Source organism: Anopheles coluzzii, chromosome 3 (assembly GCF_943734685.1).
Source record: "Anopheles coluzzii chromosome 3, AcolN3, whole genome shotgun sequence".
Lineage (NCBI taxonomy): Eukaryota > Metazoa > Arthropoda > Insecta > Diptera > Culicidae > Anopheles > Anopheles coluzzii.
This window is the reverse complement of record NC_064671.1, coordinates 336,420-355,395: the sequence shown is the minus strand read 5'-3', so window position 1 is coordinate 355,395 and position 18,976 is coordinate 336,420. Positions and strand designations below refer to the sequence as shown.

The 18,976-nt window shown below is 42.9% G+C and overlaps 3 protein-coding genes and 1 pseudogene across 3 annotated transcripts; 2 read left to right on the top strand and 2 right to left on the bottom strand.

Moving 5' to 3' along the window:
* Window positions 1-352: 352 nt before the first annotated feature.
* Window positions 353-8,302, bottom strand: LOC120959941 (uncharacterized). The gene is made up of 4 exons (XM_040383734.2): window positions 8,199-8,302; window positions 6,005-8,131; window positions 3,400-4,422; window positions 353-2,503 (listed from the first exon to the last, which is right to left on the bottom strand). The coding sequence occupies exons 1-4, from the start codon at window positions 8,231-8,233 to the stop codon at window positions 415-417; spliced, it is 5,274 nt and encodes a 1,757-aa protein (XP_040239668.2). The 5' UTR covers window positions 8,234-8,302; the 3' UTR covers window positions 353-414.
* LOC120957176 (toll-like receptor Tollo) lies at window positions 2,625-6,005 on the bottom strand. The gene has a single exon (XM_040379233.2). It carries the CDS (start codon window positions 4,908-4,910, stop codon window positions 3,306-3,308), a length of 1,605 nt encoding a protein of 534 aa, XP_040235167.2. The 5' UTR covers window positions 4,911-6,005; the 3' UTR covers window positions 2,625-3,305.
* A 119-nt stretch (window positions 8,303-8,421) lies between the features above and the next one.
* On the top strand, window positions 8,422-10,371 carry LOC120959933 (putative gustatory receptor 2a). Its single transcript, XM_040383723.2, has 5 exons — window positions 8,422-8,430; window positions 9,173-9,405; window positions 9,469-10,084; window positions 10,149-10,238; window positions 10,303-10,371. Exons 1-5 carry the CDS (start codon window positions 8,422-8,424, stop codon window positions 10,369-10,371), a joined length of 1,017 nt encoding a protein of 338 aa, XP_040239657.2.
* On the top strand, window positions 10,316-18,608 carry LOC120959283 (uncharacterized; annotated as a pseudogene).
* The last annotated feature ends 368 nt before the right edge of the window (window positions 18,609-18,976 follow it).

Here is an 18,976-nt window from a genome sequence, read left to right as displayed (position 1 = left end):
TCCGATAACATTACCGCATAATTAGATTATGACGTTGCTGCAACGTCAAAGTGCACCCTGCTTAAAACAGCTCAGCGGAGGTGGGCTACTAACGAGACCGCCTGCCGCCAGGCATAAATTGATTAAAACCACCACCACCATTTCAAAAACGCCGCGTGCAAGTTTCAGGAAGTTGTGTTCCCTGATGCACGCGATAAGATTTACGAAACGGACAGTGAAGGTGCGTAATTTGAAAGTCCTTTAATGGAAAATAAATGTCAAACCTTTAATTACCAACGCAAGGAGAAAAGCATTCAAAAGGAAAAGATTTCTTCCAAATATTTTACAAGTAAAACATACAAACCATATGAAATAAGTTTTTACTTTTAACAGTCATGATACAGCAAACTCTAAGCAACACAATGCATTTTAGAATTAAATATCATTATTGATTATCGTTGCCATGCTGCTATCTCTGTTGGCATAGCGCCTTCGTTCAACACTGTACGATCGCCGGATGAATTTTGCAATAATAAACATAATCATTCCCATCATGAGACACATCACAACCAACATTGCAATAATCAGCCCATTGCCATTTCCGCTGCTGACCTCAACTTGTGCTGCACTCTGATGGATTGGCAGCCTATCATGACCCAGCATACCAGCAGCACCACCCGAGCTCACAATGTTGCTGATCCACTGCTCGACTCGTTTCGCTAGAACTACAATCTTATCGCTATTTTCCCTTGCCAACTCCAACGCCTTATCCACCTTAAACGTCTGCTCGTATATCTTAAACTCGAGTGTTTTGGCACGCAGCTCCTGCTTGTCCAGCGTCAGATTGTTTGCCGTCTCGATCATACGCCGTAGCTCGTCGTTATCCGCCCCAACGCTTCCGTTCGTACGGTTCGCCACCAATGCAAGCCGTATCTCGAATAGTGACTGTCTCAAACTGTTCACATCCTTCTGGATGTTGAACTGATTCTTCGTCAGATCGTACACAGCACCATCCAGCTTGCTGGTTTGATTCGCTACGTCCGCATGGTTCTCACTAAACCGTTTCACGTCATCCAGCACACTTTGCAGCAACGTTTGCAGGGCACTATCCTCGGTGGTGCTGTTCAGATGAGGATGCAGCGCCTGCACATGTTGCAATGTGTTGTTCCAGTTGGCCAGCGGATTCTTGTCGTCGAAACAATAGATACCCTTGACGTTGGTCTGATTCTGTACCGCTTGGGACTTGAACAGTTCGATTGAATGTTCGTTACAATAGCGCACAAGCTGGATCAGATATGTACAGTTCCAGTTGTTTTCCGACAAGCCGATTTTTACCAGCGCCGGGAACGTTTTCTTCAGATGCTCATAGTTCAGCGACTTTAGCCGATTACCGTCCAGAAAGATCTGCTGAAGCGCTGCAGATGACGTAAGAATGTCAAAGTCAAACCGATCGAGGTTGTTGTAGGATATATCCAACCATTTAAGAGATTGTTGCTGTGCAAAGGTTCCGTGCTGGAGGTTGGAAATGAACGTCCGTTCTAGTCCCAATTGCTGAAGATTGGGTAGCTTTGCAAGGCTAGTGATGTTCAATGGTCCGATGTGATTATTGGACAGATCCAGGTCGACGAGCGAATGGAATTGCTGTATCGATTCTAGAGATGTGATCGAGTTATTTGCCAACCTTAACGTTTTTAGTTGCATGTTTGTCACATCACTCACTGTAACATTCGATATTATATTGTTTTCCGCGTAAACTGTTCCAATCCACGGCGATAGATTAAGAGTATCCAGCGTATTATTGTTGAGATATAAGTGAGTAACTTTTATCTTTTCCAGATTCAATTTCGTTAGCTTGTTATTGCTTAAAGAAACTATCGACTCTGTAGATATGAAGGTTCCTAAAGCTCCCTCCTCTACCATACTGATGTGGTTGTTTTGCAAAAGCATATTTTCCAATTTAGAATTTTCGACAAAGAGACCTGCTTCAATGACCTGCAGCTCATTGGAGTTGAGATAAATCGTATGTAACGATTTAAGTGGTTCAAATACTTTGTTATCCAACGATCGAAGCTTGTTTCCAGTCAACCGAAGCAATTCCAGATTTGACAGTGTATTGAACGCCATTCTATCAATTGAGCTGATTTTGTTGAACGAAAGATTCAGCTCAAGAAGGGCAGTCGCTCCCGAAAAACAATTTGCATTGAGCTGTTCGATTGCATTGCTAGACAAATCCAGGTTTTGAAGATTTCTTGCCCTGTCCAGACTGTATCGATTGATGAATTTGATTCCACTGATGGTAAAGTTTACCAACACCAAATTAGGAAATGTGTCGAATAACTGTTTGGGCACCTCTTCCAATGATGACATCTCAAACTGCACATATTGAACGTTATAATGGTAATTACATGAAAAATTAGGCACTGTTGATCCATTGACGATTACATTGGCAAATGAGGTTTGTGAGGAGTAATCAGGATCGCAATAATACTGGTCTTCATATCCATTTGTACCAACGATGGACCATCTGTAAGTAATGTAAATATAAGAGATTGTGAGGAAACAAACTACACTATTCGAAACATTCTACTTACAATAGAATTAAAAAAAACACCCGCTGCCCTTGCATAATGTAGCTTTAACAGAACCACACTCGTACACTTCTGAAGCAAAACTGAGTCAAATCGTTTCGAAACAGCTGCTGTAGACCGGCTCTTGAGTGTGAGATAAGGCTTGATAAAATGTTTCCGCTTTCTTTGCTTTCCGCAAGTCAGGTTAGGTCAATTACATTTGCTACACCAGTAAGCCAAGCTAGCTTGGCAAGTTCCCATCACTGCGTGACGACGAACCGCGATTAGAGAAAGACAGTAAAACATCGCATAGTGCAAGGCAAATTTTGCATATACAACAATTCCCGTTAGCCCAAGAATTCGCGGTAATAACTTTCAGCTATTCGTGACCAAAAGCAAAATTTAAGAAATAATCTTATCCTTTAACTAGAAATAAAAATAAAAAAGCAAAGCAGTTGCATGAGTTTAATTATAACTATAAAAAAGCATATCGTCCCATACGCCCAAACTTTACTCTTCAAGCAAATAATTAAAATTTTACTAGAAGGACTCGCGTTTCAGATCAGATCTCAATCAGATTTAGACTCAAATAAAAATAATCATTTTCACATATAAATAAATATTCATCCAAAACAGTAAATGATGAAATGACCCAATGTCATGCAAATGTCATGTTTATATTTTAGTTTACTATCGCATTTTTCAGATCAAAATAAACTATCGAAGAATAAAATACATCTGTGTATTGGATCCATATCATTATTCAATGATCATTCCCACGCTGTTGTCCCTGTTGTCATAGGGATTTCTTTCAACACTACACGACCTACGATGATATTTCACAAGGAAATACACATTCACTCCCAGTATGAGACACACTATAACCAATACTGCAATAATTAGGGTGAACTGATTCCTTGTAAAGTCATGTATTATCCAATCCAGCTTGCTGGTTTGGTTCCCTACGTCTGTATGATTTTCACTGAACCGTTTCGTGTCATCCATCATACTTGGCAGCAACGTTTGCAGAACACTATCCTCGGTGGTGCCGTTCAGATGAGGATCAAGTGCCTGCACCTGGTGAAGTGTGTTGTTCCAGTTGGTCACCGGATTCTTGTCGTCGAAACAATAGATACCGTTGATGTTCGTCTGAATCTGTATTGCTTGAGACTTGAACAGTTCGATTGAATGTTCGTTACAATAGCGCACAAGCTGGATCAGATATGTACAGTTCCAGTTGTTTTCCGACAAGCCGATTTTTACCAGCGCCGGGAACGTTTTCTTCAGATGCTCATAGTTCAGCGACTTTAGCCGATTACCGTCCAGAAAGATCTGCTGAAGCGCTGCAGATGATGTAAGAATGTCAAAGTCAAACCGATCGAGGTTGTTGTAGGATATATCCAACCATTTGAGAGATTGTTGTTGTGCAAAGGTTCCGTGCTGGAGGTTGGAAATGAACGTTCGCTGTAGTCTCAATTCTTTCAGGATGACTAGCTTTGTTAGACAAGTGATGTTCAATGGACCGATATAATTATTTGATAAATCCAGTTCGTTTAGTGAATGAAATAATTGTATCGATTCTAGAGATGTGATCGAGTTATTTGCCAACCTTAACGTTTTTAGTTGCATGTTTGTCACATCACTTACTGTAACATTCGATATTCTATTGTTTTCCGCGTAAAGTGTTTGAACCCATGGCGATAGGAGAATTGCCTCCAGCGTATTGTTTGTAAGATACAGCTGAATTATTTTAACTTTTTCCACATTCAATTTCGTTAGCTCATTATTGCTCAGAGACAGTATGAGCAGTGCTGTCGATGACTCTGTAGATTTTTCGTCTCTAAATGCTCCTTCTTCAATCACACTGATGTGATTGCTATGCAAAAGAATATTTTTCAATTTATGGTTTGCGACAAACAGACCTGCTTCAATGACCTGGAGCTCATTAGAGTTGAGATAAATTGTACGTATCGATTGGAGTGGCTCGAATACTCTACTATCCAACGATCGTAGCTTGTTTCCAGACATCCAAAGTACCAACAGCTTGGACAGTGTATTGAACGCCATTCTATCAATTGAGCTGATATTGTTGAACGAAAGATCAAGGTCAAGAAGTGCTGCTGCTCCATAAAAACAATCCGCGTTTAACTCTTGCAATTCGTTGCTTTTTAAATAAAGATTTTTAAGATGTACTGCTCTGTTCAGACTGTATCGATTGATACGTTTGATTCCACTCCTGGTGAAGTTTGCCACCACTAAATTAGGAAAAGTAGCAAACAACTGTTTGGGCACCTCTTCCAATAATGACATCTTGAATATAAGATCTGCAATGTTATCGCTGTTACTACACGAGAAGCGAGGCATTGCTGATCCTTCGACGACTACATTGGAAAATGACACAACATGGGAATAGTATTCAAGATTGCAATGGTATTCCTCTGCTACACATCCATTTGTACCAACGATGAACCATCTGTTTGTAGAGTAAATGTTACAGCTTGTGTGGAAGCAAACTACACCATTCAAAACATTCTACTTACAATAGTATCAAATGAATCACACATTTCCGTTGCATGATGAAGTACACGATCACAGAGCCACACTCGAATACTGTTGTAGCAAAACTGAATTTAATCGATTCGGCATAAGTAATAGACTGCTGCTCTAGACCGGATTGCAAGTGAGAGATAAGCATGCATGATCAATTGTTTTCATTTTCTTTGCTTTGCTTTCGATTCTAGAAACTGTTTGATGAGGCTACGACAGTTATGTTTATTACCAGTAAGTCAAGTTCATGGCGATCAATCTTCAACGAAGTTTACTTCGTGGCGTTATTGAATAGCAACGTTAATCAATGAAACCGTTAGCATGAATCTTGATACCAGAAGATCAACATCTTTTAGACGAAGTTAAACATAAAAGAACGCAGTTTGATTCTTGGAAGCCTAAACTATGTAATGAGTAGCATATAACTATATCACAGTGAAAAAAATCAAATGTCTCCAAACGACATTTTTTACAACAAGTCACAATTATGGATTCAAAAACGGCCCTTTATGAACGTATAGTCTTTACACGTATAAACGATTCAATGTATAGTCTCCCATACGTAAGTATCCTAAAATGAAATGTTATTTTAAAAGAAATGTCATTTTGTAACGCCTGTTCCATGGTTACTGTCATTGGAGGGTTTTTTGCTGCTCGAATTCCCCTTTAATAGGGTAAAAGGTTGCTGGATGGTAGATTTTTGAGTCTATCTATGATTGCTATCGATCGAGGCTTATCGACCGAAAGCAGTTGTAAAACAAATAAAAATAAATCAATATACAAATTAAAATATCAGAACTCATGATGAAATGACCTATAACCATTCTAACAAATGTGTGTGTTTTTTTTATTTATAAACGCGACATGCTACTCTTTGTAACGTGTTTGAAAATAGGGTTCTATATTGTAATTAGATATCATTATTGATTATCGTTGCCATGCTGCTATCTCTGTTAGCATAGCGCCTTCGTTCAACACCGTACGATCCACGGTTTAATTTAAAAATTCCAATCATGATCAACCCTATTAGGACACAAAGCATAACCAACACTGCAATATTCACTCCATTGCCATTTCCACCGCTACCTTCAACTTGTGCTGCACTCTGATGTACTAGTAACCGATCCTGCCCCAACATACCACTCGTGCTCACAATGTTGCTGATCCACTGCTCGACTCGTTTGCCTAGGACTGTGTTCTTATCTATACTTTCCTGCGCCAACTCCAACGCCTTATCCACCTTAAACGTCTGCTCGTATATCTTAAACTCGAGTGTTTTGGCACGCAGCTCCTGCTTGTCCAGCGTCAGATTGTTTGCCGTCTCGATCATACGCCGTAGCTCGTCGTTATCCGCCCCAACGCTTCCGTTCGTACGGTTCGCCACCAATGCAAGCCGTATCTCGAATAGTGACTGTCTCAAACTGTTCACATCCTTCTGGATGTTGAACTGATTCTTCGTCAGATCGTACACAGCACCATCCAGCTTGCTGGTTTGATTCGCTACGTCCGCATGGTTCTCACTAAACCGTTTCACGTCATCCAGCACACTTTGCAGCAACGTTTGCAGGGCACTATCCTCGGTGGTGCTGTTCAGATGAGGATGCAGCGCCTGCACATGTTGCAATGTGTTGTTCCAGTTGGCCAGCGGATTCTTGTCGTCGAAACAATAGATACCCTTGACGTTGGTCTGATTCTGTACCGCTTGGGACTTGAACAGTTCGATTGAATGTTCGTTACAATAGCGCACAAGCTGGATCAGATATGTACAGTTCCAGTTGTTTTCCGACAAGCCGATTTTTACCAGCGCCGGGAACGTTTTCTTCAGATGCTCATAGTTCAGTGACTTTAGCCGATTACCGTCCAGAAAGATCTGCTGAAGCGCTGCAGATGATGTAAGAATGTCAAAGTCAAACCGATCGAGGTTGTTGTAGGATATATCCAACCATTTGAGAGATTGTTGTTGTGCAAAGGTTCCGTGCTGGAGGTTGGAAATGAACGTCCGTTCTAGTCCCAATTGCTGAAGATTGGCTAGCTTTGCAAGGCTAGTGATGTTCAATGGTCCGATGTGATTATTGGACAGATCCAGGTCGACGAGCGAATGGAATTGCTGTATCGATTCTAGAGATGTGATCGAGTTATTTGCCAACCTTAACGTTTTTAGTTGCATGTTTGTCACATCACTCACTGTAACATTCGATATTATATTGTTTTCCGCGTAAACCGTTCCAATCCACGGCGATAGATGAAGCGCCTCTAGCGTATTGTTCGTAAGATACAACTGATTGACTTTTATCGTTCCCAAATTCAATTTCGTTAGCTTATTATTGCTTAAAGAGACAATGGTCAAATTTGACGAAGATGCTTCTAAATTTTCAACTAAAAATGCTTCTTCTTCAACCATATTGATGTGGTTGTTTTGCAGAAGAAGAAATTGCAGTTTAGTATTTTTAGCAATTGTGCCCGACTCAATGACCTGCAGCTCGTTGGAGTTGAGATAAATCGTACGCAATGATTTAAGTGGTTCAAATACTTTGTTATCCAACGATCGAAGCTTGTTTCCAGTCAACCGAAGCAATATCAGATTTAATAGTGTGTTGAATGCCAATTTATCGATTGAGCTGATATTGTTGAACGAAAGATTCAGCTCAAGAAGGGCAGTCGCTCCCGAAAAACAATTTGCATTAAGCTGTTCGATTGCATTGCTAGACAAATCCAGCTTTTGAAGATTGACTGCCCTGTCCAAACTGTATCGATTGATGTATTTGATTCCACTACGGGTAAAGTTGGCCACCAATAAATTGGAAAATGTGTCGAACAACTTTTTGGGTACTTCTTGGATTGATGACATTTCGAATTTCACTGTTTGTTTCTGTGATGTAGAATCACATGTGAATAGTGGTATTGTTGATTCGTCGATGATTACATTGGAAAATTTTGCTTCAGAATAATAATAGCCTTGTGTTGTACATCGATAGTGTATTTTATTGGCACTCGATGAGGGTGTTGTCGTTGCAGCTGTTGTGCAATACACACAGTATCTGTTTGTAATGGAAATTAAAGAGCTTGTACATACAAAACTATACCTTTTCGGAGCATTATACTTACAACAGAGTCAAATAAATCACACATTTCACTTTCATGTTGAAGAACTATTTTACAGGACCACACCCGAACACTGCTGAAGAAAAACTGAGTTTAAACCATAGCTCTCTTAGACCTGCTTGTGGTTGTAAGATAAGCATGTTTGATAAATAATTTCCGTTTTCTTTCCTTTGTTTCTGTTTTTTTTGCAGAGATGCAAGTATAATGTCACTGAAACTCTCAAACGATGGCTTATGTACGACTTGGAATTAGTTTATCTAAGCTTTAATACTTGATAGCGTATGAAAACAAAGCAAATGTACCCTTGACTTCAGATTTATCTTACGATTCTTTTGTTGGCATCTATTTATGAAGATATTATAAAGAGATCACGTCACTATCGTTTGAATATCAAGCAGATAGAATGATTCTTTCAGCTGCTTAGCTTAGTATGAACTTTGATCATTAGTTATTGCCTTTTTCATACAACCCTAAATAAAGTGGGCCTGCTTGCAGTAGTATGTGATTATAATATAATCAATTAATCTTCTTCATATGAAATGACATATCTTGTCACAATCTGACAATGGCGAAAGGAGTGCATCAATTATTAAATAGCCACCAATCCAATCCGAAGTCGCATTTTAGCATATTTAACACATTCTTTCGTATATTGGTAGTAACTCTTGGTTGCAATGCCTCGTCGAAAGGTATTCGCATGGAGCATCAGTCTACAAAACGCCATTATACCGCTCTATATCATCTCCAAAGTGGGCTGCTTAAATACTTTCACATATTTACCACTTTGTCATTTTCTCGATACGTATGCTGGATGTAAAAGTGACAAATGTGTTAAAATAGGAACAGCAGATATTCCAGTTAAGCGCTTCAAAGGAAAGGATGGCAAACCGTTGGCCTTTTCTTTTATTGGTGTGCTGCATGCTTTGGGATGCAGCTTAGCTTATGCTTCGTATCACATCCTGTCCTCGCTGAGCCAGTCGGGTAAGCTGACCGATTCCAACTTGGTGCGTGTGGCGATCGATCTTAAGAATCAGTACATCGGTTGCATACTGGTGTTGGGTATAGTGATGGTATCTCTCGTTCGTCAGCCAGCATTTAGTCGCCTTATTCAGGTGTTGCTGAGTGTCGATCAGGCAATACCGGAGATGGTTCGAACTGCTGGACTATCGGCCATCACGAAGGTTAAAGTCAACAATATTGTCTGGCTACGGTAAGTTATTCAACAACTTTTTTCCAACATAATTCAGCGTTACTTCATCTCTCCTACTAACAGTAACGTACTGCTAATGCTAATCCTGGGTGTCGGTGTGAAGGCAGTGCTGGAGGTAACCAACTGCCTCATGTACATCCGTGACAGTGGTTCCCCATTCTCTTCCAACTGCCTGCTGCTTTGCATCATACCTCAAACGCTTTGCGTTATCAGTGAGCTACAGTTTGTGGCGTTTGCGTTGCTAATCAGCGAGCGGTTGAAACTGCTTAACCGCTGGCTGCTCCAACTGCTGCCCCATCTAGGACGTGGCAGTGAGGCGGCGTACGAGTCGGTGCGTCATCTCGTCCGCATCCATGACCAGCTCCTCAAGGCGATCGGGCTGCTTAACTGCTGTTTCGGAGTGCAAAACACGATCCTGCTGCTTTACCAGTTCGTGACACTGGTGGAGCTGGGGTATAACACATGCATGATGTCCGTCCGGTATGCGGAGGCCAAGGTTCAGCAGGGCGACAGTACGGAAGACTTTCTTGAAACTGTGTACTGGGTGGTTTGGTTTGTGGTAGAGATATTTGTACTGTGCTACTTCAGTCACGATACAGTGGAGGAGGCACGTCGGACAGTTCATCTTCTAAGGATGCCAAACGTTTACGGACCATGCCAACGAATCAACTTTGGCACGGTAACGTTAGCTCTCCTGTTTTCCACATTTATTTTCTATTCGCATTCCAATACACTTTTTATAGATTTCTCAAGAACAACTAGTGTTTCGGAATGTCAAGACGAGCATCTCCTGTTGTGGACTCTTCACCATCGATCTGACATTATTCCATGCGGTACTGGTTTCATTTCCGCGCCAAACAGCTGCCAGATCTAATTATGTGTTGCTCTATCTTTCAGATTATTGGTGCTACAACAACGTACCTAATCATTTTGATTCAATTCGATCAATCGTTTAACGGTGATTAAGCCGTTCGATTGTTGTACACTCGGCCATAACCAAACGCCTGCCACACATGGGTTTTTCAGGAAAAATCATACAAACAACGTTGTTTCGCATTCGACGCGTTTCGGCATTGCCCTTTAATTACCCGATTTAAATGCATATGCTACGAAATTGCCCATGTGGAGGACCGAACGTGGTGATCAGTGAACGGGAAATTTATGCAATCATGATTATAATCATCGCGCTCGATGCCAACTCAGCGCCCCAACCCGGTTCTTCACTGACCGTCCGTTATGGTACCATTGCGGGCGCAGCGGGGCGTTCATGAATGTGAATGATCAATAAACGCTCCGGGAAAGCATCATTATGTGACCGAATCGTATCACGATGAGTGTCATTTCTAGCATGGTTGGAGCAAATGGTTCTGAATTGCCGTACAACAAGCGCTTAAGCACCTTTTGTAATGTCAGATTGCATAACTTCAGAGGCATGCAACGTTGTACAATCATCGGGAGAAAACCACCGTTTCAGTAAAAGTAAAAGAGCTAAACTTAACCTTCCCACTACATCTCTACAATCACTGCTCAACGGTGCCAGAACCAATCAAATTAACACTTACGCATGTATTAATAAAACATCTCACCCGAAGCGTGAACTGCGTTCTAACACACGCTCAATTATGACTCACTTTACTTTGAGGTTAATTGCAACCCATCAGGCAAGAACATTAATCATGTTTGGTTCGCGTCGGAGTGGCTTGTACGTCGTACCAATCGCTATAGCCAGTCCAGTAACACAGTGTGCCGTGCTCGATGAAAAGAATTCTCCTCCCGCTTCGAAGTGTTGAACCATTTCCAGTGGAGTGATGTGTTGCAAGGGTGCACTTTCTTGCTTGTACTTGAGGAAATAAAGTCTTTTCGCAGTTTCACCCCCACTTCGATCCCACGGCTACGACTGCACTGAAGAAGCTGCTTATCCGATGAATGGAATAAACACCGGAAAGCCACCAAGTGCCGCCTCTCCTCCGGACTACTCACGACAGCAGTTCCTGCGATGCTTCCGACCACTTCACATTCTATCAAGCACGTTCGCTTTGTGGCCGTTCGGTGGCTGGTCCTCCCGTTTTAACCGTTGCAGCACACTGTACGTGCTGGCAGTCGTGACAGCGTACAGTGCGTTTCATCTTTACATTAACTACACGGACGCGTACAGCGTTGGAACGGGCGAGGATGGTGGCAAACCCGGACCCGATTCAACGCCAACGGTCGACAGGCAGCAACAGGTCGAAGCGAACTTTGTATCGATAGTCATCGATGTCTACAACCGGTACTCGGGCTTGATACTGTTTTGGTTACTGCATGCGGTCGCCCTCGCCAACCACCGTTCGCTGACGGCCATTGTGTTGGGCGTGCTGCTGCTTGACGAACAAATTGCCGACCGACTGTCGGTGGTACCGAAGCACGGCCAGTGGTGCAGGTGAGTGGTGTTGTTCCAATTTTACAATCAATCAACATTCGTGTTGCGTCCGTGTGTGTATTCAATCACGCTTCCCCGAAAATTTGCCAGATTTATCTGCCTGCACATGACATTCGTATTTCTCTGCATCGGATTTGCCGAATGGTACAACTGCATCATGTACATGAGCGATTTCATCCCTGCGTCCGAGTACTGCATCTTCGAGTGCTTCATCACGATGCTCACCAGCTCGACGGTTGAGCTGCAGTACGTGGCCTTTGTGCAGTTGATTAAAAACCGTCTCCAGCTGATCAACGATCTGCTCGTCGAGCTGACCGCTTACGGCACCGACGAGGAGCAGGCCCATTACGAGCGCTTTCGACGTGACGCGAAGCCTCCGGATAGGGGCGAAACCGTCTCCACCACGCTGGAGCTGTTGAGTGAAATCAGTTCAGCCACCGCCAAGCCGCATCATCAATCGCGAACCGGCCCAATCGAACGCGCGGCCAATGCAAACACGACCGCGCCGCATGAACCATCCATCCCTCGGGGTGGTGGGCGATGGCATAAAATCAAGCGGCAGCAGCATAAAATAATTACGGTCAACCAGGCTGCTCCATCGGTGGTGATGCCGCCGCGAACGCAAAAAACACCACTACCGGACCAATTTCCGCTGCTCGTTGCCAGCCTGCTCCGAGCGGCGGACCACTTGCAGCCAACAGCGTGCGAGCGCCACATCAGAGCGAAAATAATTAATGACATAAAAAATTTATACACACATTTGCATTTATTATCGCTGAATATTAATAAAGCGTACGGGGCGCAGTTGATTTTCATCCTGATGACGCTGTTCGTAACGCTCACGACGCTGCTCTACTACTGCACGATGAAACTTTTTCGGCAAGTATTGTAGTGTGTTTCTTTTATTTTCATTTGCTCTTCTCTTCTCATCAGCCGTTTCGCTGGCATTCGCACTTTCTGCGGCAGTTGCATTCCCACTGCACTGTTGCTCATTAAACCGTGCATAATGGTTCGACGATTAAAACTTCAACTTTAGCCAGCGCGCTCTGTGAGAGAGAAAATGGGAATGGGAACCCTTTACAGTCAATTTCTTTTACTGTGGTGTGGAGGCAGGATAGGTTTATGTGATGTTTAATGCCCATACACACACTCACACTTCAAGAGATGAAAGCGGTACAATTTATTTTTATACTTTTGCTATTGCTTTATTAATTGCATGTTTTATGGGGAGGGAAGATGTAGCGAGTGAAATAAATTAAAAATTGCCACAATACAGATAAGGGAAAAATTATGAAACTTTGGTAGTTTTATTCTCCTTGATTGTAACAATTATATAATATTAAATTCAACAGTGAATAGGGTATTAACTACTCTTGACATGTCTCTCGCTCGTGAACTCATGAAATAGCTCCAGATAACAAGAGAATAAAAAAATCCAGATATATTGCAAAAGTTTAATTGCTATTCCCCATTACATTAAACAATATTCTGGCAAATTCTTGCTGTGGCTGTGTGTTGCAAATTACATAACTGCCTATCTCCGAATCAACGTCCGTGCGTGGACGTGGAATCTTTCCGAAAAATCCATAACTTATTCGCACATACTCTACTCAATCACCCGCGTTCATACCAAGCGATTGATTTTATTATTTAATTACATTTTAAAACGTGTGTATGTGTGATTACCCGTTACTGCGAAAGGCTCGATGGCGTTGCAATTCCCAACCATCTGACCATGGCACACCTACTCTCTAACGCTGTCCATTTGTTTCCCTTTTTTCGCATTCCATCCCACCAGTATGCTGTGGTTGGGTCAGTGGGCAACACCGGCCGAGCTGCTACCAACCTTCTGGGAGGTCTTGAGTACGCTCTCGTGGGCATTCATATCGACGTTTCGCATTCTGCGCATCTGCAACGTGTGTAATTCGGCAAAAAACGAGGTAATTGAGGAAAAACATTCCACGCAGAAGGGATCCCTGGTCCGTTGCTGGTGTGATTTTGTGTCGTATTGTTTCCAGTTTCTGCATACGTGTATGTGTGTCTGCCTAATCCTTTCCCTTTTTTGCGATACCCCTACTCCCCTATCCGACCATGTTGAGATGGATGGATATGGTAGAGCATGGCAAACGGCATGATGCATTTTCCCCCCACCCTTCCATGGACACACACACACACACATACGCTGGGCTTTATGCACATCCTATGAAGAGGATGCACTCAGCTGCAGCTACAGTTTTTTCTTCTCTTTCACCGAATGCACAGCAATCACAGCACTTGGTTCACAGCATAAGCACTCATCTCGCAGGCACAACCACCACGCCACAGGGTTCGACACAGCACAGACAAACGTTGTTTCGATCTATGCAAAGATATGCTAATTAAGTGACACCCCGGTTTTAGAAAATAGTTGCACACTCGGTTACGGATGCACAATTGCAAGCCGTTTCTCTTGCTTCCGGTTGCTTCATCGCTCTAACAACAAATCCCTTGCCACACTGGAAGTCTATTTGATTTGTAAAACAGAATGCCCAGAGCACAGTTTCACTCTACATATTCTGTGGACCAGTAGCAACAAAGCAGGTGGCTTAGCATGTTGGTGCAAATGGTCACACCAAACTTAGAAGAAGATAAAACAAGTAGGTGAAAGCATTCTGCACATTCGCTATCCTGCAGAAATGTAGCAAAAGCTTTTTTGTAACATTGGATTTCAATCAAATTGGTATACACATTTTCCACGAAATTCGGTATCTCTACACGAGTAATTATTACGGAAAATTCATCAAACTTAATAATTATTATTCCATACCATAAGTTTTACAGCGCAAGCAACCAACATACCCATTACAGGGTAAACAGCATTTTCCTTTTTGTTTCCCTCGCGATCTTGATGCAAAAATTGACACGAAATGCATTATGCGCGCCTGCAAAAACATCGCGCACGCGTTGCAGATAATGATCGTTACGATTTATTCGTACCAGTCCGCTCTCCCAAAAACAGTAATAACAATGACGACGCCGCCAACGATGATGATGATTATTATTATGAATAATTGTATGTGTATAATAAATCAGCGTGCAGATTGTTTGCCCATTGCACCACCCAAAAGTGATTGCAATTTCGTTTGCATTTCAATGACAAATTAAGTAGTGCTTTCCTTCCCTTTCGCCACACATTCTCTCTCTCTCTCTCTCTCTTTGTTCCTATCTCTTTTTAAGCCCAAAAAGCACTACAAAACTATCCCCTTAACAAAAGCTTTGTTTCTGGTGTACGTTCAACGTTTTTTTTTTTTCATTATAGATCAGACACACAGAGACTCCCAAAAATATTGTTTCTGACGTTTTCTTCTCTTGCTTGTGTTGCTTGCTTGTGCCCATACACCTACCGATACCGTTAAATGATTGCACTTTCGGTACGGCACTGAAATTGCGGCACATAAAATCCTGCTTTTCACTTTTCCACCCGGGGTGTTTTCCGTTTGTCCACTGGGGTGCGCGCCCAGGCTTCTTGTTTTATTGTCGTACGTTTCATTATCGGTCACCAACGCTCTCTCTCTCTATTTCTCTCTACAATGCTCCAACGGCACATGGCAGGCCCAAAAAATAGGCAGCCTCATACATGGACTGGGCTGGAAAACAAATTGCCCCGACACGAAATCGATGGTAAGCCTTGTTCAGTGGGGGAGGGGGCGAAAAGGGGAGGGGGGCGGGAGGGTAGAGTAGAGAATGCGTGAGTACAAAAGTGCGTTTTAGGTTGGGAGGTAAGGCTCCTGTTTTTATTTGAGCGTCATTCCGTTTTGTTAATGGCGCATTGCACTCCCCTTCAAGCGATGGATTTTTTGTTTCTTTTGCCCTTCACCCTTCCTCTTTCTCCCATTTCCCGTTCACCCACCGCAGGATGCAATTGTCACTCAGGAGGAAAAGTTATGTTTTTAATATGCCATACCATACTGACCCGGATCTGACAGACCCTCTGCTCCCTTTCCCTCGTGTGCAGTGCGCGTTTGCATATTTTGTGGTTTTCCCACCCATAACACACACGTACACGTACGCACATTCGATTCAACTGCCCAATACAATCTCTGGTGTGCGTGGTTCTGGTTGTCCGGAACGCACAACCGCACCGCGTGATCGCGTGCTGGTGGTTGGACGCAAAACTATGACACTCCAGCAGCAGCAGCAACAGCAGCACCGGCAGCATCACCAGCAATTTGCATTAGAATGTACAACCACCCCGAATGTGTTATGAATTATGTAACGCCCCATTGTTGCAACTTTCCGGTAAATTGATTCGATATCCGTCTTTTTGTGTACAAGCATGTATGTGTGTGTGTGGGTGTGCATGTGTGTTTTTAGGCCGAAACTCTTCTCACAGAACATAACCGGTCTGGACCACCCGAATAGCCGAATTGTTTCACACGAGATGGCGATGATTTGTGGTCAATATTGGGACTGCCTGCTAGGTCCGGTTTTAGTAGACCCACTACGCGCAACACACCGGATGTGAAGCAGAACCATTGGCAGCAGCAGTAGCTACGTTTACGCTGTCAGCCTCACTTGCTAATTAATGGTCATAATTTCCACCCTCCTCCGGATATTTCTATTTGAACGCAATCGCTTATTTCTTAGCACGATGGGTATTCTACAATTCGGACATCGTTTATGTGTTATTTTTTCGTACTTGCTTTCAGGCCCTTTGGGCACAATGAATGTAGGCACTTACCGAACTGCTGGCCAATTATATGCAGCAGTTTTGTTAAAGCCTTGTTTTGGAGCATGTTTTCGAGGTGCACCCGTATAGGGCGAGCATCCAACCGACCATTTTGATTGTGTTTCGAAATTTGCATAATTGTGATACGGAATGAGGATTCAATTATGTTTCAAACTTTTGGAGTGTATGGATGTGTTGGAAGAATATGAGCACAATTAGAACTACATGAAGTTCGAAATCGAAATCGTCCAGTCTTAGTTTATAACATTCGTTTGGAGAATAGTACAATCCTTTTGAGGTTAAATTCCTGTACATGAAGCTTCTTGTCTTATCGACGACCATACAGCACCATGTCACAGAAACTTATATTTATGAGAAGGACCAACTATTTGAAACTGATAACCACTGTAAAGTGGATATTAATTATAATAACATTCGAATCGAATTCAATTAATCATCAAATAACAGACTGAGGAAAGTATCACACACTATCTATTTCCTGGGTAAAGAACTAAAAAGACTTTGACAGGATTGAAAATGCCGTATTATGAGGTGGAAATAGTATTAATCATCCATACTGTGTGATTCATGGAAACAATTTGATTTAATCCTCATGTAATGCAAATTATCGTGAACCACTCACTGTTTTCACAAACCAACTTGTCTACCTTCCCAAAACATCGCTGGCGTGGGTTTTTTTTTCAAACACGTATCGACGTATTGCCTGCCGTATGTTCTCCCCATAGCCTTCCTTCACACCATAATCGGATCGGAATCGACTAAATGGGGCGCGCTAGCAAAACATCATAATTTATAAACGCTCACACTAAAACTAATTACAAACTACAAACACACGTACACAACTAATGCATCTCCTATCCTCCTTCACGATACACATGCTGCCGTGGCCGTGGATACGTATACAACAGGTGCGTCTGCTTTCGCTGCAGCTACATCAACAGCGGATCGAATTCACCGCCAGTGGTCTGTTCACCATCGATCATGGGCTAATGTTTAATGTGAGTATTAGAAGCTATCCTCCAGGCTTGCCCAGTCCTTGCCACAACCACCGGGTGTGTGGGGTAAAATATTTACCATCGGTAATTGTTTCTATTTGCTACACGCCGTTGCGCCAGATCGTCGGGTCGCTTGCAACGTACCTTCTGATATTGATACAATTCGATATCGCACAAAACGGCGCCAAATGGAAGACGGAACTGCGGGCTCCACTAGTCTGAAAGCGGCCACCCCTCTTCATTGTTTCGGTGCAATCCGAACATTGGAGATGTTACGAAGCTCCCCAAACAGCACCTCCCTATCCCTATCACCACCTGTCATTGTGATAAACGACACCAAGGATCAAAGCACCAGCCGCATCGGAATTCATAATCCATACCAAACCTCCGGCCACGGGATCTTTGCATTGTATGTGTACTTGTACCGAACCGTGTACCGTACAAACTATTTGTTGTCCATCTAGAAATACCAGCGCAACAACGGCGTTTGCCTTTGCTGGCAGCGGCAAATACTCCAACGGCCGGATAAGATGCGATTTTATCCAGCCCGAATGCGCACTACAGCACACGCACCCGCACACAGGCAAACCAATGCACATTGTGGCGGATTTAATCTCGATGATAAACGTTTGACCCGTGGTACGTTCGCCTTTCTCCTCGTTTCCCGCACTGTGCAACCAACTGCCCTTTGGTGATATTCTATTGATATTCTCTTCTCTCTGAAGCGTTCCCGGTGACCGCCAAGCAAACGCCAGGGCCAGGGCCCTCAGAGGGAGCTTCGTGGGGTGTTTGTGTAAACTGGCGCAGCATTGAAAGGAGATGCCCGATGTTTCAAGCGACACCAATTTACGAGGAATGTTTTAAAGAAGTTTGCAAACGCTTTGTGCTGTCAACGGTATCACGTTTTATGATCGTACGACTTAGGACGTGTCAAAGGTGAAACGGGAAAGTAGATAACACATTCTAATAGTTTGCTATTGTTTATTTTATTGCACAGCTGTTTGCAAATGGGAATAAATATAGACGCTTTTTGCTTAAAATTTCATGTGCATTGGTCGTAATATGACGGTGAAATATATTAAATTTGCCAACACCAGTCTCCTTTCGTTGTTTGCTTTATGATCCCCCACTTTAACTCCCTTCATCCTAGCTAATCACATCTTTACATACTAGAATGGCCCATCCTACCTTTTTCGACGTGAGTTAATTTAGTTGCCCTTTTGCTGCCACTCGATCGAACACACGCAAAAACACACACAGTACACGCCCGGCTACTCTTTGCGCTCATAAATCATCGTGTGAATAACACACACACTTCCGCGACGATAAGAGCCTACCGCCCCCCCGAGTTGACCTGTGCACAGTCCAGTATGCCCGGTTGCCATCGCCAAGTGGTGATCCGGATCACGACCCCGGGGGGCCCTCCCG

Excerpts from the sequence above, each read along its gene's own strand:
- LOC120959933 (XM_040383723.2), top strand. Across the intron at positions 10,085-10,148 it reads AACGAATCAACTTTGGCACG|ATTTCTCAAGAACAACTAGT; the intron begins GTAACGTTAGCT and ends CACTTTTTATAG. Across the intron at positions 10,239-10,302 it reads ATCTGACATTATTCCATGCG|ATTATTGGTGCTACAACAAC; the intron begins GTACTGGTTTCA and ends TCTATCTTTCAG.
- LOC120957176 (XM_040379233.2), bottom strand. The coding sequence starts at position 4,910 with ATGCCTCGCTTCTCGTGTAGTAACAGCGATAACATTGCAGATCTTATA.
- LOC120959941 (XM_040383734.2), bottom strand. The coding sequence starts at position 8,233 with ATGAAAGTGAAATGTGTGATTTATTTGACTCTGTT. Across the intron at positions 8,132-8,198 it reads GTGATTTATTTGACTCTGTT|ATACTGTGTGTATTGCACAA; the intron begins GTAAGTATAATG and ends CATTACAAACAG. Across the intron at positions 4,423-6,004 it reads ATAATCAATAATGATATCTA|CAATCACATCAGTGTGATTG; the intron begins ATTACAATATAG and ends TCTTTTGCATAG.